General features: G+C 43.5%; 2 protein-coding genes and 1 pseudogene across 3 annotated transcripts in view; 1 reads left to right on the top strand and 2 right to left on the bottom strand.

Moving 5' to 3' along the window:
- dnajc6 (DnaJ heat shock protein family (Hsp40) member C6) overlaps window positions 1-6,877 on the bottom strand; it is a 92,878-nt gene extending 86,001 nt beyond the window's left edge. Inside the window, exons 1-2 of one of the 2 annotated variants that reach the window (XM_033028301.1) lie at window positions 6,652-6,877; window positions 5,924-6,017 (exon numbers count right to left, since the gene is read on the bottom strand). In XM_033028301.1, coding sequence (XP_032884192.1) covers window positions 5,924-5,954 — 31 coding nt within the window. In that variant the 5' untranslated portion in view covers window positions 5,955-6,017; window positions 6,652-6,877. Of the gene's footprint in view, window positions 1-5,923; window positions 6,048-6,651 lie in introns of those variants that run through there. The other variant, XM_033028302.1, reaches the window with a different exon arrangement.
- Window positions 6,878-13,634: 6,757 nt separating this feature from the next.
- Window positions 13,635-17,010, top strand: LOC116977654 (annotated as a pseudogene).
- Window positions 17,011-18,658: 1,648 nt separating this feature from the next.
- ak4 (adenylate kinase 4) overlaps window positions 18,659-19,859 on the bottom strand; it is a 46,783-nt gene continuing 45,582 nt past the window's right edge. Inside the window, exon 6 of the mRNA XM_033028298.1 lies at window positions 18,659-19,534. Within this exon, the coding sequence (XP_032884189.1) occupies window positions 19,411-19,534 (124 nt within the window). The 3' untranslated portion in view covers window positions 18,659-19,410. The remainder of the gene's footprint in view (window positions 19,535-19,859) is intronic.

Raw genomic sequence — 19,859 nt, 5'->3', positions numbered from 1 at the left:
GCCGCTTCCCGCAAATCCTTAAATTCCGACAGCCGAGTAACCACATTTGGTCCCTTGAGTGCGCTGTCGGAATTTAAGGATTTGCGGGAAGCGGCTGATATGAGTGAAGCCGGCGAGCGGCAGGAGAGAGGTTTTCAGACGGAGAGCACTGCCAGAGGTGAGCAGGGGGCCGACAGAAGGGGTTGTCTGGTCCCGGCGGCTACTTGCAGCCACCCGAGCGAATTCACTCCCTGGCCACAATGCGGTGGCTCCATGCCCGGAGCATCGCAAGCGGGTTACTGGCCCCGATCTCCTCCTTCACAACACTCCTGCCCTCCCCGCAACTTTACCCCGGGCCAGACTCCCCAAACACTGTGAAAGGAGCTCTCCCCACCCACCCCGGGAAATACAGTATTTAAAAACATAAAGCACCAAGAAATATACTTACCACATTATTGGTACATGAACTCCATTCTTCACTCTTTGTTTCCTAAGATACGCTTAAAATAATGGCAATCCATATTTGATAAACCCGCCAAGAAACTCGCGCTGCGCAGTACAGCAAAGGCAGAATTTCAGCTGCCTTCAGCTCCGCTTGAAATTTACGGCTTGAAACAGCGCTGACGGCACGTGGGCTGCACAGACCTTAAACGGTTACAAGTGCTGCGGTTGAAAGGCACGGAGAATTATGCCTACCTAAGAGATCGATCTCTTAGATAGGCATAATTCTCCCATGCCTTTAATATTTATATTTAATAATTGCCATTTCATCATTTTAGTCAGGGTAGGCAGTGCCTGCCTTGCCTCCCCTGACGGCACGTGCCTGCTCCTGCTATATTTGCACACCATGCTAGGCCTTCTGCAATAGCAAAATCATAAAACTGCATGGAAGTTCTGAGTCCCAGAACAGTTGATGCTGAGTCCAATATTCTTGTTCATTAGGATCAACTGTGCGTATGGTTTTGTTACTCTATATGGAGAATGGAAGATGAGCAAGTGATTGATTGTGCATCAAGTTCTCTCTTTAAAGCAGAGAAGATTTAACCAATGAGATAATGAAAGTTTAGTTACCTGGGGCTGCCAGTGTTTTGACTTTTTTAGTCTCCATCCTTCTCCCCCTCACTTTTGGAAGAAATAATTGTTGATCCTTTTTACCTGGCAAGATGTGTCTTTAAAATAAGTCAATTAATTGAACATGTTCTCTGCACTATGTCTGTGAGTGAACATTTTCATTTTGGTGACTAGTTTTGAATACCCCACAAGGTTGCATAGAATCTGTTATGGATAAGTGATAAATTCCAACACATGGTTGCTTGAGTGAAACATTAAATATTTGTAATGAATTCAAGAGGATTTGTTAGTCAGCCTGTGCCAGAATGCAGAGCTGAACATTAACTAAGGCTGCACAAGTCGGTGCCCAGGAGCTCAAGAGCAGACAATCAGATGCTGATACTCTGAGTCAATTGCCAGTTAGTGCATCCTCCTGTGAGACACTCTTATTGGGTGAGGGTGTGTCATTGCTGGCATCCATGAACAGAACACAAATTACAATACAAAAGTTTGCCATCATGACAAAACGTGACTCTTATCCTGCTGCAGGTGCACCAACACCTACTGCATGGTTTGGCAGGATAACATGAAGGTAACACTTCATTGCAACTTCACAGGAAAAGGTATCAATTAATCATCCAGAATGCTGGGGTTCTTCAGGAATCCAAAGTAGTTGTCCCACCACAAGGAAGAGCAATTATTCTGAAGCCGTTCCATGAGGTGCTGCTTACATCAAGCAAATTGTTATGTTTATTTGGTGACCAAGAAAGGTTGAGTAATTGGAAGACACTATGAGGGAACTTAAACAATGCCAAGAGTGTTTCTGCAATCCACCAATAGCGTTTCTCAACACCTGGCCCTCACCAATTAGACCTTGATCAAAATGAAAATGTTCACCTACAGACACAGTGTGGAGAAACACAAGAGCACAAGTGAATTGTGCAGATCCATTTATGGGAAAGGTGATCATGATTGTTGTGGATGCACATGCAAAATGGATAGAAGCAGTTCCTGAGGTATTTTTGTACATCTCAAACAATGACTTCATCATTGAGAGTGAGCTTCAGTGGTTGTCCTAAATTACCTGTGACAGACATTGGCATTTTGATGACACTGCTGCGTTTTGTACAAGGAATGCGGTCGGGTGGGTGCACACAGCTCAACAACATTCTGCCTCAAAGAGCTGGCATAAAGGACAACTCACATAGTGACAGGTGGCGTGGATTGAATAAGATGAAAGGAAGTGAAATCAAAACAAAATTACACATTTCTTCTTCATCCCAGAATTCACCACATACAAGTGCAGGACAGATGCTTGCTGAGTTCTTAATGAAAAGATGTTTCAGAATGCATTTGGTTTGATGCCTCCACACAAATGAGGCAAAAGGAAAAACATGACACCAGAGTTTGTGATGACCACTTTGAACTGGATAATCCTATATTTGTACAAGGATGCTGGTTGTTGGTTATTGAATGCACAGGATCAGTTTCGCCCATGGTTCAGGTGGATAAAGATCATGTGATGAATTATCAAGACTTTAGACTTCAGACTTAATTCATAAGACTTCATACATCATAGTTTTGAACTGGACCAGGTGAGGATTTACTGGAGTCAGAAGATTCTCACCTGAATTGAAACTAGGTGATTGATTGATTTAGTGGGTCAAAGGGCCTGTTTCTGATTTGTTGACTAACATTGTGAAGGAAGGCTGACTCATTTCGGTGCCATTTAGTGGTTATGTTCCAGCACGAACTGAGTTTGTTATTCAAAATGAACAAGAAAACCACAAAATTAAATTCGTAACTACCGATATGATTGTTGTATGGCTTTGTTGTACAGGTACTTCCTTGATTGTGCTTAATGTACGTGACTTTCCATCCACAGAAAGGGGAGAGACATGGCAAGCCTTTTTTGGAGATGTTTCTGTCAAAGATGTTGTGATTGTATAGTTATCAACTCCCACTAAAGGTCAGGTGAAATTAATGGAATGATCAGAGAAGCTTGTGATGAAAACTGCTGAACGGTGAATGTTTAATAACATAAGAACATTTGAAATAGAATCAGAAACTGGCCAAATGGCTACCCCATCATATGATAAGACCATGGCTGATCTTGACCTCTGATTCTCTTTCCTACCTGTTCTCTTCATGCCTAATGACCCTAGAGACAAAAATCTGACTCTCCATTTTGATATATCCAAAGAGACAGTCTGCACATCTTCCTGAGACAGAGACCTCTGTCGATTCATGACTCACTGAGAGGGTGCTGTAATGTAGCACATGTTGCTGGGATTGAAGCCAGAGTCCTTGATCAATGATCAAGAGACACCAGCTTGAATAGCACCATGATTTTTTTTTAAAGCTGAGGCTAGTGATGGTGAGTGAAACCATGACCAGCAGGTCATCACAACCTTTTTTAAAAGATTAAACTCTTGATTACCAGAATTAAACTAATGTAACTAATCAAACAACTGTGTTGTCGTCTATGCAAATGCAATCCTTCTTAAATAAGAAAAAACAACAGTCCGCAGTACTTCAAGAAACAGCGCTGCCCAAGACTGCAAGAGATTGGAGAATTGTGAATGTAGCCCAGTCCATTACACAGACCAGACTCCCCACCATTAATCCCCTTCTACACTTTACGATGCCTCCGTAAAGCCAACATAATCAAAGACTTGTCCCACCCCAGTCATTCTACTTCTCCCTGCTCCTATCGGGCAAAAGACACAGAAGCTTAAAAGTATGCATCACCAAACTCAGGAACAGCTTCTTCCATTCTGTATTCAGGCTTCTGAATGAGGGTACTGTCCAATTATTGTCTACCCCATTGTAGACATTGGACTCTGGTCTGGTGCCTTACAATGCCGAGAACTATATGCTGCACTCTGTATTTTGCCCTTTGCTCTTCCAATGGACCAAAGGGCCTGTTCCTATGCTGGACTGTTCTGTTCTATGTATAAATGCTGAATTTACTGTATCTTTATATTGTGAACATACCTCAATTTTTAATTTTACCTGAGCCTGAAGCAAATTTTGAAGTTATAATCCTTATAGTTTTAGCTTATTAGTACAATTAATTGTAATTAGCTAATATTCTCTGAGTCTGCAAATAAAAACCTGTACCCCGCATACACTGTTAAATATTCTGGACGCATGTTTACAAATGGGTTGAGGATTTCTGTATTAATTCTGCACTAAGCAATATTCAAGGCAGCGAACCAACAACTTACATCAGCTTCTACTTACACATCCATTTTTTGATGGTTTAATGAAGATAACCTGTCCTCCACCATCACCCTGAGCACCGGCACACCACAGGGTTGTGTACTAAGCCCCATGCTCTACTCCCTCTTCACTCACGAATGTGTTCCTGCATTCGACACCAACACCATCGTGAAGTTTGCAGACGACACAACAGTGATTGGGCTGATCACCAACGGTGATGAAACAAACTACAGAGCGGAGGTGCAGAACCTGGCGGACTGGTGCGCCAATAACAACTTGGCACTAAACACCTCCGAGATCAAGGAGCTGATTATTGACTTCAGGAGGTCCCATTCTGGAGAATATGCCCCAATCTCCATTTACGGGGAAAGTGTGGAGAGAGTGTCCAGCTTTAAGTTTCTGGGCACTCACTTTTCAGAAGACCTCACATGGTCCACGAACACCGCCGCGCTGGTCAAGAAGGCACAGCAACGACTGTTCTTCCTGAGGACATTAAAAAAGACTGGTCTGCCCCAACAGCTGCTGACAACGTTCTACCGCTGCACCACAGAGAGCATACTAACGTATGGCATCTCTGTGTGGTATCTCAGCTGCACGGAGGCGGAGAGGAGAGCTCTTCAGCGCGTCGTCAACAGAGCGCAGCGGATCATTGGGACAGAGCTACCAGTCTTGGAGGGCATCTACCACACGCGGTGCCTCAGGAAGGCCCTCAGCATCCATAAGGCTCATCACACCCCTGCCACGGTCTGTTTCAACTACTTCCCTCCGGCAGACGTTACAAGGCCTTCTACGCCCGAACCTCCAGACTCAGGAACAGTTTTATCCCAAGAGCTATAGCGGCTCTGAACCGGCCCTAATGAGTGCCCCCCCACCCACCCCCTTTGGACAGTCTCCCTCAGATGGTCACGTCAATCAATTCAGCTTGCTTATTTATGTATTGTATTTATTTACCTTTCTTGTACATCAGTGGAGCTGCACACTAAATCTCGTTGCACTGACGTGCAATGACAATAAAAGATATTATTATTATTAAGATACAGTTTCAAGTGTAATATTTCAGGCACTTCACAAGTTTATGACCTTTGAGATTAATTGCAGCTATATCTTCTTGGTACATGGAAGATGCAAGATCAGCAGACTGAATTATAAATTCCAAATCTTAATAATGTTCATTATGTTTCAAAATTGAGAAGAACATGGCCTTTTTCCACAAATCGACCGTTTAATGCCTTTAACATTCAAATGTTTATGGATGACGAAAAAATAATCTAAGTGTTATATTAATATGCTCTGTGATTTTAAAAACTAAATCCTTTCACAGTTGAAGTTGAACATGTTGATGACATTGTGCTGACTAAAGAATTTTGAAAGTTAAAGCATGTTTTTATCTCAGGTTAGAAAATCCTCATGGCATTACACCAATTTTAAAAACCAAACATGGCAACTGACAAAAGAACATAGAGAACAATAAGATTATATCAGCTTCAGAATAATTTTTACTTTACATAATTTCGAGATGATGCAGTGGTTAAAGAATCTAGTTTCTCAATAACACATAATGTCCTGCATACTGTTTGTAAAACTTGTCTAATTATGTTAACATGTCATTTAGAGTATGTCCAGGCTTTATGAACATTTGTTTGTGTAATAGATTTTGAAATTCACCTACATTCTAATTTTGTATTCTCTTGGTTCCACATTTGTCTCCAGCAGGCTTCAAACTTGCTTCTGCTAGCTGTAGTTAGCTTTAAATCTCCATCGGTCTGTCAGGCAGATGCAGAAGAAAATAAAAACAGCAAGAGGAAAGGGATTATGACTGTTAGCATGAAAAGCACTTATATGCACTCTTACCAATGCTGCTTGGAAGCAAAATAAGGATTCTGTTTTACAGATCTAATTTGTACTTATCTCTTTGCATGGAGGTGCTCTGTGCAGTAAAACTGTAAATTCCAAAGCTTTGCAGCAAATGGACATTTAATGGGTATAAAATGGAACAAATGCACACAAATTCATTCTGCACTTAACTGACCGGTAAATCCATGTTAAATTATCATTTAACACATTAAATACAAATTTCATTCCGTGTTTAAAAAAATTAAGAAAATTACAGCTTAAAGGAGAGGTGGATATGAGCATTTTTTTTTTAAATCGCTAGCAATGCTTTTCTTTTGTGATATAAAGGATTTCAAAGCCTCTGATCATTCTAGTCCTTTGGTACAGAAGTTTAAAAATAGCATTGCCCGTCTCACGATGCCATAGTGCAGGCTTTTTTGCATTTTTAAATAATATTTTGGAACATTAATTGGTTGGTTACGAAATACTTCTGAAATCTTTAGTAGAATTTGTTTGTCATCTTATCTCTAGTGCCATGACCTAATTAGTAGTCATATTCCCTACCTTTAATTGCAGCCGTTGTTAAATCCTTTCATGCCCAGGATCGGCTGCTGAATTGTGCAGGAAGCCAAACTGGATTTCAAAACTGCTGACCTTTGATTTGTCATTCACATGCAATCAAAGTCAAAGGTCACCCCAATTCCATCCAATAATCGGAGGCTGCTGATGCACAGCACTGTTACGTGATTGTGCCCTGTGCTGGTAGGCAGAACCGTACAGCAGCACAGGAAGCAAACATCTCCACGCACAGATGGCATGAGAAACAATGCTGGAACTGCAGTCGCTTGACATCAAAACAACAATGCCCGACAGATTCAATTAAAGTCAATCTGCATCATTAGTCTCGAAGATACATTTCACTTAAATTTAAGTAACCGAATCCTGCCTCTGCTTTTACAAAATGTACGAGATGAAAATAAATGCATTTTCCTATTTTAGTTTATTCCATTTAATCTTTTAAAAATATCTATTGGTCTCTTTGTCACTTTTCCTGAAGGCATTGACTCATGCTTAGTACAGTTATGATGGCTCGTTCATTGTATACAAGTCCAAGGCAGTGAGAGTTGGCAGACTGCCTGCCAACCCTGCCTAGCACCACAGAACATGACACTGACCTCAACCAATATCTATGCACATTCAGTAATAGAATCAGAAATGGAAATTATATCATAAAAATGAACAACTTTAGCAGGGCAGAGCAAATAAAAAAATGGAGTTGCCAAGTGTAGTTCAGCTATTTGGCTAAACTGTTTATTTCAGACATGTGGAATCTGCATCCTTAGAATTGAGAGTGTGAAGATACCTGCATAATGATTCATTTTGCCAGAGAGGCATTTTTTAAATTTATTCCTAGAATGTGGCCATTGCTGGTAAGACCACAACTTTCCTCCATCCCACTTTGACCCTAGAAAAGTAGCTCTCAATTGTGTTCTTGAACAACCAATGTCCTTCTGATGAGGAAGTTTTTAAGTAGAGAGCTTGGGATTGTTGGCCCAGTGACAATGAATAAATGGCAACATATTCTCAGTGTGTGACTTGGAAGGAAACCAGCCATGGTTCATGGTGGTGATCCCATGAACACGTTGCTCTTCCCCGTCATGGTGAGAAAAGCTTGGGAAGTGGTGTCAGTGTAGCCATGATGGCTATTGGCAGAGCAATTTATAGGACGTACACACTGCAGCCTGTACCTCACCAATGATGGTGACAGTGAATCTATGTTGCCTGGCCAGCTGAGTGTTTCCAGCTTTCCTGTTTTGCTCTAAATTGGAGGATGAGAAGCATGTTCAGCGGTTGTGGCGGGGCTTGCAAGGTGAAATCAAGAGGCAACTCAAGAGACAGTGAGAGGTCAGTCCTACCATCGGGGAAAAAGGTATGAAAACTATGGCCATCAGATTCTTGAATAGCTTCTTCCCAACACCCATCTGGCTCTTGAGCACTACACAACACTAACTGTGGGCTGGGTTTGGTTGCACTGAGGACTTTGGACATTCTGTGCAAGAGTATTGGAGTTACTGATTTACTGAATTGTTTCTTATACATTATCTATGTGTATTGTGTGGAAGGCCTATTATGTTGTGGCAAGTGAGAATTTCATTGTTCCATATGACAATTGCCTCTTGATTTCTTGACTCGAAAGAAGGGCTCAAGATGGATAAAAAGATTTAGGAGATCTTTCTATTATTCACGTATGATTCTATTTTTTTATGAGGTTCTATTTTCCCTTGAGGTGGCGCTGGGGAACTCTCTTCTTGAACCTCTATTGAAAGTGTCTCTCTCGTTATTGATAGGGGAGTTTTAGATGAACACCCGATGATACGAAATGAATGGTGAAACACTACAAATCCTAGAAAGTACCTTGCCAGTGGAGGTGTTCCTGCACATTTTGTAATCGTATCCTTTTAAATCACCAGAGGTTTTGATGGTTTGCTGCTGTCAATTTTTCAGATATGCAGGTGATGCAGTGAATGAAAGCTTGAAGGGGGCTGCATCATCAAGGATAGAGTTGAGCTTCAGTGCTGCTGAAGTTGCTTTCATTTAAGCAAGTGGAGGTCATCCTATTATCCTCCTACATTGCACCTTACAGACAGCGTAAATACTCCAGGGAGTTAGAAGATGATTGAGGGTAACACAATTACACAGCTGGTTGAGCTATTGTCTCACAGTGCCAGAGACTCGGGTTCGCTCCTGACCTCAGGTGCTGTCTGTGTGGAGTTTGCATGTTCTCCCTGTGACTGCGTGGGTTTCCTCCGGTTCCTCTGGCTTCCTCTCACATCCCAAATACATTTGGGTTTGTAGATTAATTGGCCTCTGTAAATTGCCCCTAGCATGTCAGGATTGTAGGTAAAGTGGGATAATAAAGAACTAGTGTGAACTGGTGGTCGACGTGGACTTGGTGAGCCAAAGGGCCTGTTGCAATGCCATATATTTCAATCAATCAAGAATCAAGTGTTTTAATGTTAAATGTACCAAAATGGGAAGGATGAAATTCTTACTTGCTGCAGCACAGGAGGTTTATAAACATACTACTCATTAGATTTTTTTTGTTTTGGAGATATAGTGTGTAAACAGGTCCTTTGACCTACCAAGTCTGCGCTGACCAACGATCAACCATACGCTAGTTCCATCCTCCACATTAAGGCCAATTAACCTCCAAGTTAGCCTACGATGCAACCTGACAATATGCTCTCTGCCGTGCAACAGTATAAGTTCAAAATAGTATTTGTCAACATACCGAATCTCCTCAATCTTCTAAGGAGGTAGAGGAATTGATGGGCTTTCTTTATGATTGTATCAATGTGCTGGGTCCTGGACAGATCTTTGGAGATATGTACGCCCAGGAACTTGAATTTGTTGACTCTCTCCACCACCGACCCGTTAATGAAGCCAGGTTTGCGGATCCTAGGCCTTCCTCTTCTGCAGTCAACAATCAGTCGTGCTACAGAAATCGCAGCCTTTGATCAGGTTTTGTAGCCAAGTATTTATTGGTTGATCCAGGAACAAGATAGCTATGACGCTTGAAGGGATTGGTAAAGGCTGGCACTTGATGTCAATGTTACTTCCACATACACTTGTTCCTGTAAGCTGTCTGCATTCTCTTTTTATTCAGCAAGGATAATAATGAAGCACCCCATACAAGGGCATGTTTCCACACTGCATCTCTAAACTAAACTAAACATAGAAATTGATGTGCAAATACTATCTCATGTCAACAAGGCTTTTGTTAACCAAAGATAATAAAGAATCTGGGGCAAATGTGGGAGACAGTGTGCAGTTTGTTCTCATGAATCATCAATGATGTTATTGAACAATAATTAAGTTGTTCGTGTCAGTTCTGTTCCTATATCACTAAATGCTTTTGGCCTTAAAAATAAAAGGAATAGAAGAAAATTTTCACCTCAAAAATAGACTCGGAGGAAAAATGATTCAAATTGGATTCCAAAGACGCTAATATAGACCTCGTTTCTACATAATCCCTCCGTAATATAAGAACATAAGAAATAGAGTACACATGAGCTTCTCATGTCCATTCCAACATCCAAAAAGATCAATACTAATCATTATGCTCAGAGCCACCGCACTGCAATATCCCCTACTCCTTTGGCTACACAAAAAAAATTGTTCTCTATCCGGAAGATGTTCAACAAATGAGCCTCCACAGCCCTCCAAAGTAGAGAGTTCCAAAGACTCAGGTGAAAAATCTCTTCCTATTTCAGTTCTAAATGGTGCATCTTCATTTTGAGACCATGATCTTTGTTTCTGGGCATCCCATTCAGTGGAATCATCAGTCATCAATATTGACCCTATTAATCCCCTTAAGAATGGTGTACATTTCGAAGAGATCATGTCTCACTGCCAACATTTACAGAAAATAGTCCTAACTGCATAATCTCTCCTTATCTGCCATACAAACCATTCAATGTGGTGTACCTGTATTGCACGCCTTTTGTTACTGGTGTTGTGGCGCCACCCGGTGGTTAGGTCACTCTCTATGCGAACCCTCGGCAGTCGGGGGCACGGTCACATGACTGGGTAATGGCGGGAAGGAGTTGTCACAAGGTTTAGGGGTGTGCTCTAGTAAAGAACCCCGGACCAACCTTCCCCCATTCGCGTGTGTGTTGTTCTCTTTGCTTTCTTCTTCTTCTTGCGTATGGCGTGCACAGCCTAAAGTTGTTGGACAACTTGTTCTATTTGATCTTATTTGATTGTGCACACCAGGTTGATTGCATTCGTCGAAACAGGACGGACCATGTGAATGTTGCAATCTCCCACCCCTCTTTGCTTTGACAATAAAGATCCCTTTGATTCACCACGCGTGGCTTGCTTAATTGCCTGTCATATTGGTGACCCCGACGATCCAAACTTTGGATTTAAACTATGGACTCAGCCAACGATCAACCTCAACAGCCCGAGGTCGCTGGCAATCCAGCCCAGCAGAATGGTGCCTCCCTGAAGCTGCCCGTGTTCTGGACATCGCAGCCCCAGGTGTGGTTCCAGCAGACCGAGGACCAGTTTCACATCCGACGCATCACGGCTGATGACAACCGGTACTACTATGTGATCGGCACATTGGATCAGGAGACGGCTGGTCGCCTGGTCCCTTACCTATGCGCGCCGCCGGATCAGGACAAATACGAGGGCCTCAAATCGCTGCTCTTGCGTACCTTTGGACTCGGCCACCGGGACCGCGCAGCGGGGCTCGTGCACATGGGCGGCCTTGACGATCACAAGCCGTTGGCGCTCATGATCGAGATGCTCACCCTCATGGACGGTCATCAGCCTTGCCTGCTCTTCGAACACGCCTTCTTGGAACAGATGCCGGACAACATCCGCCAGCTTCTCGCCGGTGAGGATTTCGCAGACCCACTGCAGCTAGCGGAGTGTGCGAACGAGCTGTGGCAAGCCAAGCAGAAGGGCAGTGGCAGTAAGGTTTGATGGGAGCCGATTTCACTGTAATGATATTCCACACAGAGGTGTGCTGGCTTTCGCGTGGTAAAGTTCTCAATCGTGATTTAACTTCGAGAGGAAATAATGCTGTTCTTGGACAGAGGGTGGATTCTCCGAGAAGGAGAATCAGCTTCATGAAAAGATGCAGGATGAATAGTTCGTGATGAAGGTTGCTTACTTGGCTGACTTCTTCGCCGAGGTGAATTCCTTGACCCTGTTACTGCAAAGAAACCTCCCAATGCTACAGATAGCTCATAACAAAGTGGCAGCGTTCAGGAAGAAGATTCACCTTTACCAGAGAAGAGTACAGGACGGTGACCCGATTATCTTCCCTGAGATGACGACTCTCCTGGATGCTACACCAGATGCTGAATGCCACTTCCACGAGGAGATCTCAACCCACCTTCTGGCAATTAGTGAAGCCATTGAACGTTACTTCCCCGGACTGGACGACCGCTCTCGTGATGAGTGGGTCGTCCGACCCTTTTTCGTTGAAGGCGCTGCCATCAGCAATACTGACGTGACTGCGAAGGTTGAATTTTACCGAATTTGTGAAGATGCACAGCTCAAGAGTGACTTCATGGAACAAGAGCTCGCCACGTTTTGGCTGAATGTGAAGGACTGTCCTGTCCTTTTGAAGAGGGCCCTGACCCAATTGGTCCAGTCCTATTGCTGTGAGGCTGGATTCTCAACCATGGTAACTCTGAAAATGAAGGCACGCAATAGGCTTGTGATCGGCGCTGACATGAGGTGCTGCCTGTCGAGCAATCCTCCTCATTTTGATCACCTGATGGTTACGAAGCAATTCAGCCATCCCATTGACTGACTATTGGCAGACATGTTTTAATAAATTGGGCTGGGTTGTTTTTCAATTTTTGTTTCGGGGGTCATGGTACTGACCAACAATGTCTGATGGGGTCGTGGGGCCAAAAAGGTTAAGAACCATTGGTATAAACCATCATCTGCAGCTCCTCCGTACACAATGTGTCTGCCCCACTGTGGAAGGGAACCCAAAACGTCACCCATCCTTTTTCTCCTGAGATGCTGCCTGACCCACTGAGTTACTCCAGTACTTTGTGTCTATCTTTGTTATAAACCAGCAGCTGCAGTTCCTTCTTACACATTCTCTGTAAATTTAAAACCAGATTGAGTGGTGTTTAATATTAATATCTGTTAAAGTGCAGGACACCAAATCAAACTTTGGCTGATGGACCCCAGTGATGCTTAGGAAATGCTCTTCATGCAGCACTTGGATACGTCCTCGAATTTTGCAGTGCTGCATTGTAGTGATCATTTCTAAAGATCTAAAATATGTAATTGTAAGTGTTGGAATGCGGTCTTTCAGCAAAGTGAGGCAAATCCATACAGCATTATTATAGACCCAGGTTAATAGTCAACAAAATAATTCTGAGTATGAGATCTGAGTTATTTGCACAATGTGGAAGTCAAATTTTGGACCTTAGATGTAATGAGAGAATACTTTCCACGCTTTCTAAAAGGGATTGGTAACTTTGAGAAAATAATCTAAATATTGAAATGTTGTAGATATAGGAGCAAAACTGTAATTTAGAGGAAACGATTTGGGGACAAGCATTCATTCTGATACTACTGTGCAAGTGGAAAGCAAGAATTCATTTTCACAAACAGGGAATTCAGAGTGTGGGGATATCCTGCCTGTAAAAGACATGTCACTTTGGGTCCCTTGTCCTCCAGAGCCTGTCCAATGGCATCCTAATTAGGAAAAAACAGCCTGCTTATGGGAATGGTCCTATTCAATGTAATAATGGTGCCGGATTCAGACCAGGTGGATCTGCTAGATTGAAAAATGCTATGTCCTGTGAGTCATACGTGGGCACATATTAAAAATCGATGCAAATTTGCCTCGATCATTGTAAAGAACATAAGCGCATGTAAAAACAGCAGTAGCTTTCTACGCAATGTCACCTGAGTGGATGTGGAGAGTAGGAGATAATTTCTGCGTTGAATCAGATAGATGATATATTTTTAAAGTAATACAATTAGATATTAATTATAAATCAATGATATCGCTACATACATTGCAAATCTAAAGTTGCCCCCATTTAATTAAACATCAATTGCAAACTTTTGTCAAGTTTAGTTTGTCAAGAAGTAAAATTAATAATAACCTGCAGGAACTTTACACAGGTAAGTATTCATTTGCTTCCATATTAGCAAGAGCCTTGGCCATGATGGCACAGAGGGAATTCCTTCCCATTGCAAAATACACACCATGAATACCATTTTCTGGGTGCTCTGTCCCACCCTGACTACAAACTGCCAAGATTTGATAACCTCCTCATGCCTAGGCCACAATTTTGGTATAAGTGTTGGAGCTCATGCAGATCAGGAGCCGAATGTTGATTTTAAGGTCTCGCAGCTCAAACTAGGGCCTGTACAATGCATTCAACACTTTATTTTTCTCAGTCTAATGGCTCATTCAAGCCACAGCCAAAGGAGATGTAGATCGCCGACTCCAAACAATGTCTGCCATCATAGTCAGTTATGCCTCTGAAAGATTTGGCCATCGCGAGAAAGGTAACACCAAGCCCACCACCTACACCATGGACCACAGGGCCACCAAAATACATCAACTGTGGCTGGAGCTCCCGTACAAGACATCTACCGAAGAGGAGAAGCAAGCCTTGGCCTACCTACGAAACATCCTAAGGAAAAGGCTTATGACCCTCCGCAGAGCAGAGTGGCACAGGAGAAGAGGAAGAGAGAGAGCTAGGAAGTGAGCTGCGTTCATTTCCAATCTCTTTGGCTTTACCAGGCGATTACTTGGGGACAAGAACTGTGGCCGCCTCATGTGCTCAACAGATGAAGTAAATCGCTTCCTCCATGACACCCTGAGCGATCCAATGAGGGAACAGGAGCTCGAACTGCACAACGCTCTCATCAGCCCAGCCCCCCCAACTACAGAGTTCAATCTGAGGGAGCCGAGTCTGAAGAAGGTTGAGGAGGTCATCAAGGCGGCTCACTCAGCCTCTGCTCCAGGCCCTAGTAGAGTACCATACATAGTGTATAAGCGCTGCCCAGAGCTCCTTCGACATCTAGGGAAGATCTTGAAGGAGGTATGGCGAAGGGGGAGAGTTGCTGACCAGCGGAGGTCGCCGAGGGAGTTTGGATCCCGAAAGAGGAAAACTCTAAGAACATCAATCAGTTTTGGTCAATCTCGCTGCTGAGCGTCGAATGGAAGGTGTTTTTCAGTATTGTCTCCCGAAGCTTAACAGAGTTTCTCCTCAAAAACAGCTACATCGACCCCTCAGTGCAGAAGGGTGGGATTCCGGGAGTACCCGGCTGCTTGGAGCACACTGGAGTAGTCACGCAGCTCATCAGAGAAGCCCATGAAAACAGAGGCCACCTAGTTGTTCTGTGGTTGGACCTGGCCAATGCCTATGGGTCCATACCGCACAAACTGGTTGAGCTTGCACTACACCAACACCATGTTCCCAGCAAGATCAAGGTCCTGATCCTGGATTATTACCATAATTTCAGGCTGAGGGTGACTTCTGGGTCAGAAACATCAGACTGGCATCGGCTTGGAAAAGGAATAATAATGGGCTGCACCATTTCTGTTATTCTTTTTGCTCTTGCCATGAACATGGTGGCCAAGTCAGCCGAGGTGGAAAGCAGAGGCCCCCTAACCAAGTCTGGTGTACGACAGCCCCCAATAAGAGCTTTTATGGACGGCTTACCATCACCACAACATCGGTCCCAGGAAGTAGGTGGATCCTACAATGTCTTGAGAAACTTATCATCTGGACAAGGATGAGTTTCAAGCCAACAAAGTCAAGGTCCATGGTGCTGAAGAAGGGGAAGGTGACTGACAGATTCCACTTCTTACTATTCGGAACTGCCATTCCCTCCATCACTGAGCAACCTGTCAAGAGTTTGGGGAAGGTTTTTGACGCAACTCTGAAAGACTCTGCCGCCATTCAAAAGTCCATCGAAGACCTTGAAGCCTGGCTCACCAAAGTCGACAAGTCAGGTTTGCCTGGCAGATTCAAGGCCTGGATCTATTGATAAAGCCGTAACTATCAGCATTCCATCCTGCCCCGAGTCCTGTGGCCTCTGCTGGTTTACGCTGTTCCATTGACCACAGTTGAGTCCCTCGAAAGGAAGATCAGCAGCTTTCTCCGCAGGTGGCTTGGCCTTTCCCGCAGCCTCAACAGTGCTGCACTGTGTGGGACCAGTAACATCTTGCAGCTCCCATTCAGTGGCCTCACGGAAATGTTTATGGTGGAGCGAACAAGAGAAGCTCTGCAGTACAGGGAGTCCAGTGACCAGAAGGTGTCATCGACTGGCATCGAGGTGAGAACAGGGAGGAAATGGAGGGCAGAGAAAGCAGTAGAGGTGGCAGAGTCACGCCTAAGGCAAAAGGCATTGGTGGGAGTCAAGGCAACTGGCAGAGTGGGTTTGGGATACTTCGCTAAGACACCGGTTGGCAAGGCCCAGGGCAAGGAGAGACACCATCTAATCCAGGAAGAGGTCCGAGCAGGTGTGGAGGAAGAGCGTGTGAGCAGGACAGTGGGGCTCAGGCAGTAGGGAGCGTGGACAAGGTGGGAGAGCATCCCGCAGGGCAGGATTACCTGGTCAAACATCATGCAGGCAGACCTCCAGCGCGTCCGGTTCCTTGTCCAAGCTGTCTACGATGCCCTACCAAGCCCAGTAAACCTCCAGGTCTGGGGCAAGAGCGAGACACCTTCCTGCCCTGGCACTTTGCTCTGGAAGAGGATCATTAGAACATCTCCTCAGCAGCTGCCCAAAGTCTCTTGGGGAAGGTCGCTATCGGTGGCGCCATGACCAGGTGCACAAGGTGGTTGCTGAGAGCATAGCCACTGCCATCGGTAACAGCAAACACCACCACGCCCCAAAGAAATCAATCACTTTTATCAAAGCTGGAGAGAAGCCTCGACCACAACCAAAAACAAGGACGGGCCTCCTCCACACAGCCACTGACTGGCAGCTGCACGTCGATCTGGGCAAACAGCTGAAATTTCCACAGCAACATCACTCCGGCCAGACATGATCATCACCTCCGAAGTGACAAAGCAGCTGATCATTCTGGAGCTGACATTGTCCTGGGAAAAGCGTATTGAAGAGGCTAACAAGAGGAAATGCGCAAAGTACCAGGAACTGGTGGAGATGTGCCAGGACAGCAGCTGGAAGACATACTATGAGCCCATAGAGGTGGGCTGTAGAGGCTTTGCAGGACGCTCACTCTGCAAAGTCCTCAACCAGTTGGGCAGTACGGGGCTGGCAAAGAAGAGGGCCAGTCAATCCGCAAGCGAAGCTGCAAAGAAAGCCACTAGGTGGATTTGGGTTAAGAGGGCTGATCCGTGGGCGGTTGCTGCTGGGACGCAAGTCGGGGCCTGATCAACCCCGACTGGGTCGCCTGGGAGAGGGTGTCCAATGTTGTGAGACCCGAATCATTGAGGATGCATCCCAGTGCATCTAGAAGATGTATCTTTCACATTGCCTTACCAGAGGTTTCCAAATCCACTGCAGGCTGGCTACAAACGGTGTGGTAGGTTATTGATTTGTAACCACCTGAATGTGGAACAGTAGAAAAGCAATTTATTTCCAATTTATCCAATAAGATCCCAATGTCAATCACTAATCAGTGCAGGTTCTAGTGTATCCATAAGTTATAGGGACACCACCACAGAAGAAATCAAACTATTGAAAATCTTTGTTTCTGTACTTCCAAATCGTCCTTGCCTGGTGACGTGGATGTGCAGAAGGTTAAAATTGATTGTGGAGCTCATTTATAACTGAATAGCTTGTCAAACTTCAATGCTGTTCACAGTCATGAAAAACCTTTACTTGGGCAAAGTGCCAGATGTCTTTGGTGCCAGTAAAACAATATGTTAACCAGGTACCAATGCTTTCATAACGGAATGGAAGGGAAATGTTGAGAGAATAGCGACATCTCTGTGTTCATCGATACAGCAGAGAGTAGGCACACCTCAGGGTCATCTTCCAGGCAGCCTCCCTTGCCGCTTAGCGACCAGTTGTGACCTGCTTATTTTCTCTACGCTCATTAATCCACGTGAGATGTGACTGCTTTTGGTGCCTAGTCCATCCAGGGTCAAGGCAGCAAAAAAAGGAGTGCAAAAAATAACAACCTCCCCTGATGTTTGTAATCTTAATCCCTATTCAATGAGCTCTGATAGCAAAGGGTTATTGGCAGTGATTAGGTGGGGATGGAAGTTAATCTAGCAGAGCCACCTTGCCTGTGTGAATAACCTGCCTATATCCATTATCCGAGCCTTGTAATTAAGCCGTCGTAATGATTGTAATATCATTGTAATGAATGCTGTTCACTTGATAATTTACCCAGGATTGAAGAAGTAGTCTGTGAATCTGTACAACATGAGTTAACACCTTTGAGACATTTTTTTTTTTAACTGAAGAAACATTTAGGAAATGGGACATTTGTTCTCAGGTTGACAAATATTTACCGTATATCACATCCATCTATTCAGCAAAGGCACCATTCAGATGAAATATGATGCAGACTGACTACAAAAGAATAATCATTTCTGTGTTAAAATGCCTGCATACCAAAGCTCCAAGCATTGGTCAGATAGATATCTTTCATCAGAGGGTGGTGAATTTGTGTAATTCTTTGCCACAGAAAGCTGTGGAGGCCATCAACGGATATTTTTACGGCAGTGAATAGATAGATTCATGATTAGTACGGGTGTCAGAGGCTATGGGAAGGCAGGAGAATGGGGTTAGGACAGATAGATCAGCCATGATTGAATGACGGAGTTGACTTGATGGGCCGAATGGCCTAATTCTACTCCTATCACTTATGACCTTATGATCTCTTTTCCCCACAAATTGTAGGTATTAAAATTAAATAGGATACAATTTCTCTTACTTAGTTTCCGTTCATCGTGAATCTGCCACAATATCAGCATGGTCTGTCTTTGTTCTTGGTGGTAAATAGGTGACGGAATATCAGTCACTGCTGTGCTTCTCTCCCAACAATCGGCTCCACTAAAACAATAAATGCAAATACTAAGAGGGTGGGTTGGGGGCCGATTAATTTTAATATGAGCAATGAAAGAGATATAGTTCCATCTTGTATGTAAATTCAGAGAGTGTGTAGAATGGTCAAATGGAAAAAGTGAAAATTTAAAAGGAAGAACAGAATATTCTTGCGATTAACTCACACTGTTTGGGTCACAGTGAGTTTTATTCTATATCTAACTGACCTTGGAGTACAGAAATGGGAAACTCCCCTACTTTCATAGCCATCGCCTTGATGAAGCACAGCATTAGTTTCATTTTAAATGTATCTTGCATACGTTTCTAGATAGAAAAAGATATACAATTATGCTTTAGCCTTGATGGTCTGCTATGCTTAGAACACTGCAATACAAAAAGACAAGCATATGCAATACCCAAAAAAGTATTTGTAGAAATCCCAATTAAATAATACAAAATGAAGTTATTCTGCGCTAACCCAGATATTTTATATTGTGAAATTGTCTGGAACACAGCTATATAAAATAAATGACTCCTGATATGCTAACCAGTTCAAAGGCTACCTGGAATGACATTTGAAAACATCTCACTGTCTCCATTTTGTTTCAATAACATTGGGGCAGAATGGTATTTAGAGGTTTCTAGAGATTAGAAACCCTTAACAATAATGGCACATGCTTACATTTAGAAGGAAAAAAAATGTTATCTTGAATCAAATTAAATAAAACGCTTTAGGTTCAAGGAAAAAAAACACTAGAATTTCTTTGAGCCCGGATATCGTCCACATAAATTGGCTCAGCTTTGTCCGATTGGTGCCTCGATGTTAAGTGTTGGAATCCTGGCACTTAGTAGTGAATGAATGTACGGCCAAATCTTGTCTGTTTCTGTCCCAGAAAATGTGTGCAAAATTCCCTTGGTTCTGTAGAGAAAACAAAACAAGCTTCAAAAAGCAATGATCATCGTAAACTAATGGGCTCCCTGCAGCCCAATCTGCATAATAGAGCATTGAATCAGGTAACTGGAGAATGGTCTTAAATCACATTTTGTGGATCAAGTCCACAACCTGCTTGAAAAGTATTGAGCATTCCTAAAGATTCATATCATAAGTTTCCTCTACAAATACATGAGAGATGGGACAAGAAACAGCCAGTTAACAAGAGACAGGCAACAAAAAGTATTAAAGACCAAAGATAGATTAGAAATGCTGGTGTATTAAAGACCATCTGCTCGAATTATCTTCAAAA

This window comes from Amblyraja radiata, chromosome 10 (assembly GCF_010909765.2).
Source record: "Amblyraja radiata isolate CabotCenter1 chromosome 10, sAmbRad1.1.pri, whole genome shotgun sequence".
In the NCBI taxonomy this organism is placed as follows: Eukaryota; Metazoa; Chordata; class Chondrichthyes; order Rajiformes; family Rajidae; genus Amblyraja; species Amblyraja radiata.
The sequence above is the reverse complement of the archived record's forward strand: the minus strand, read 5'-3'. Positions and strand labels throughout refer to the sequence as shown.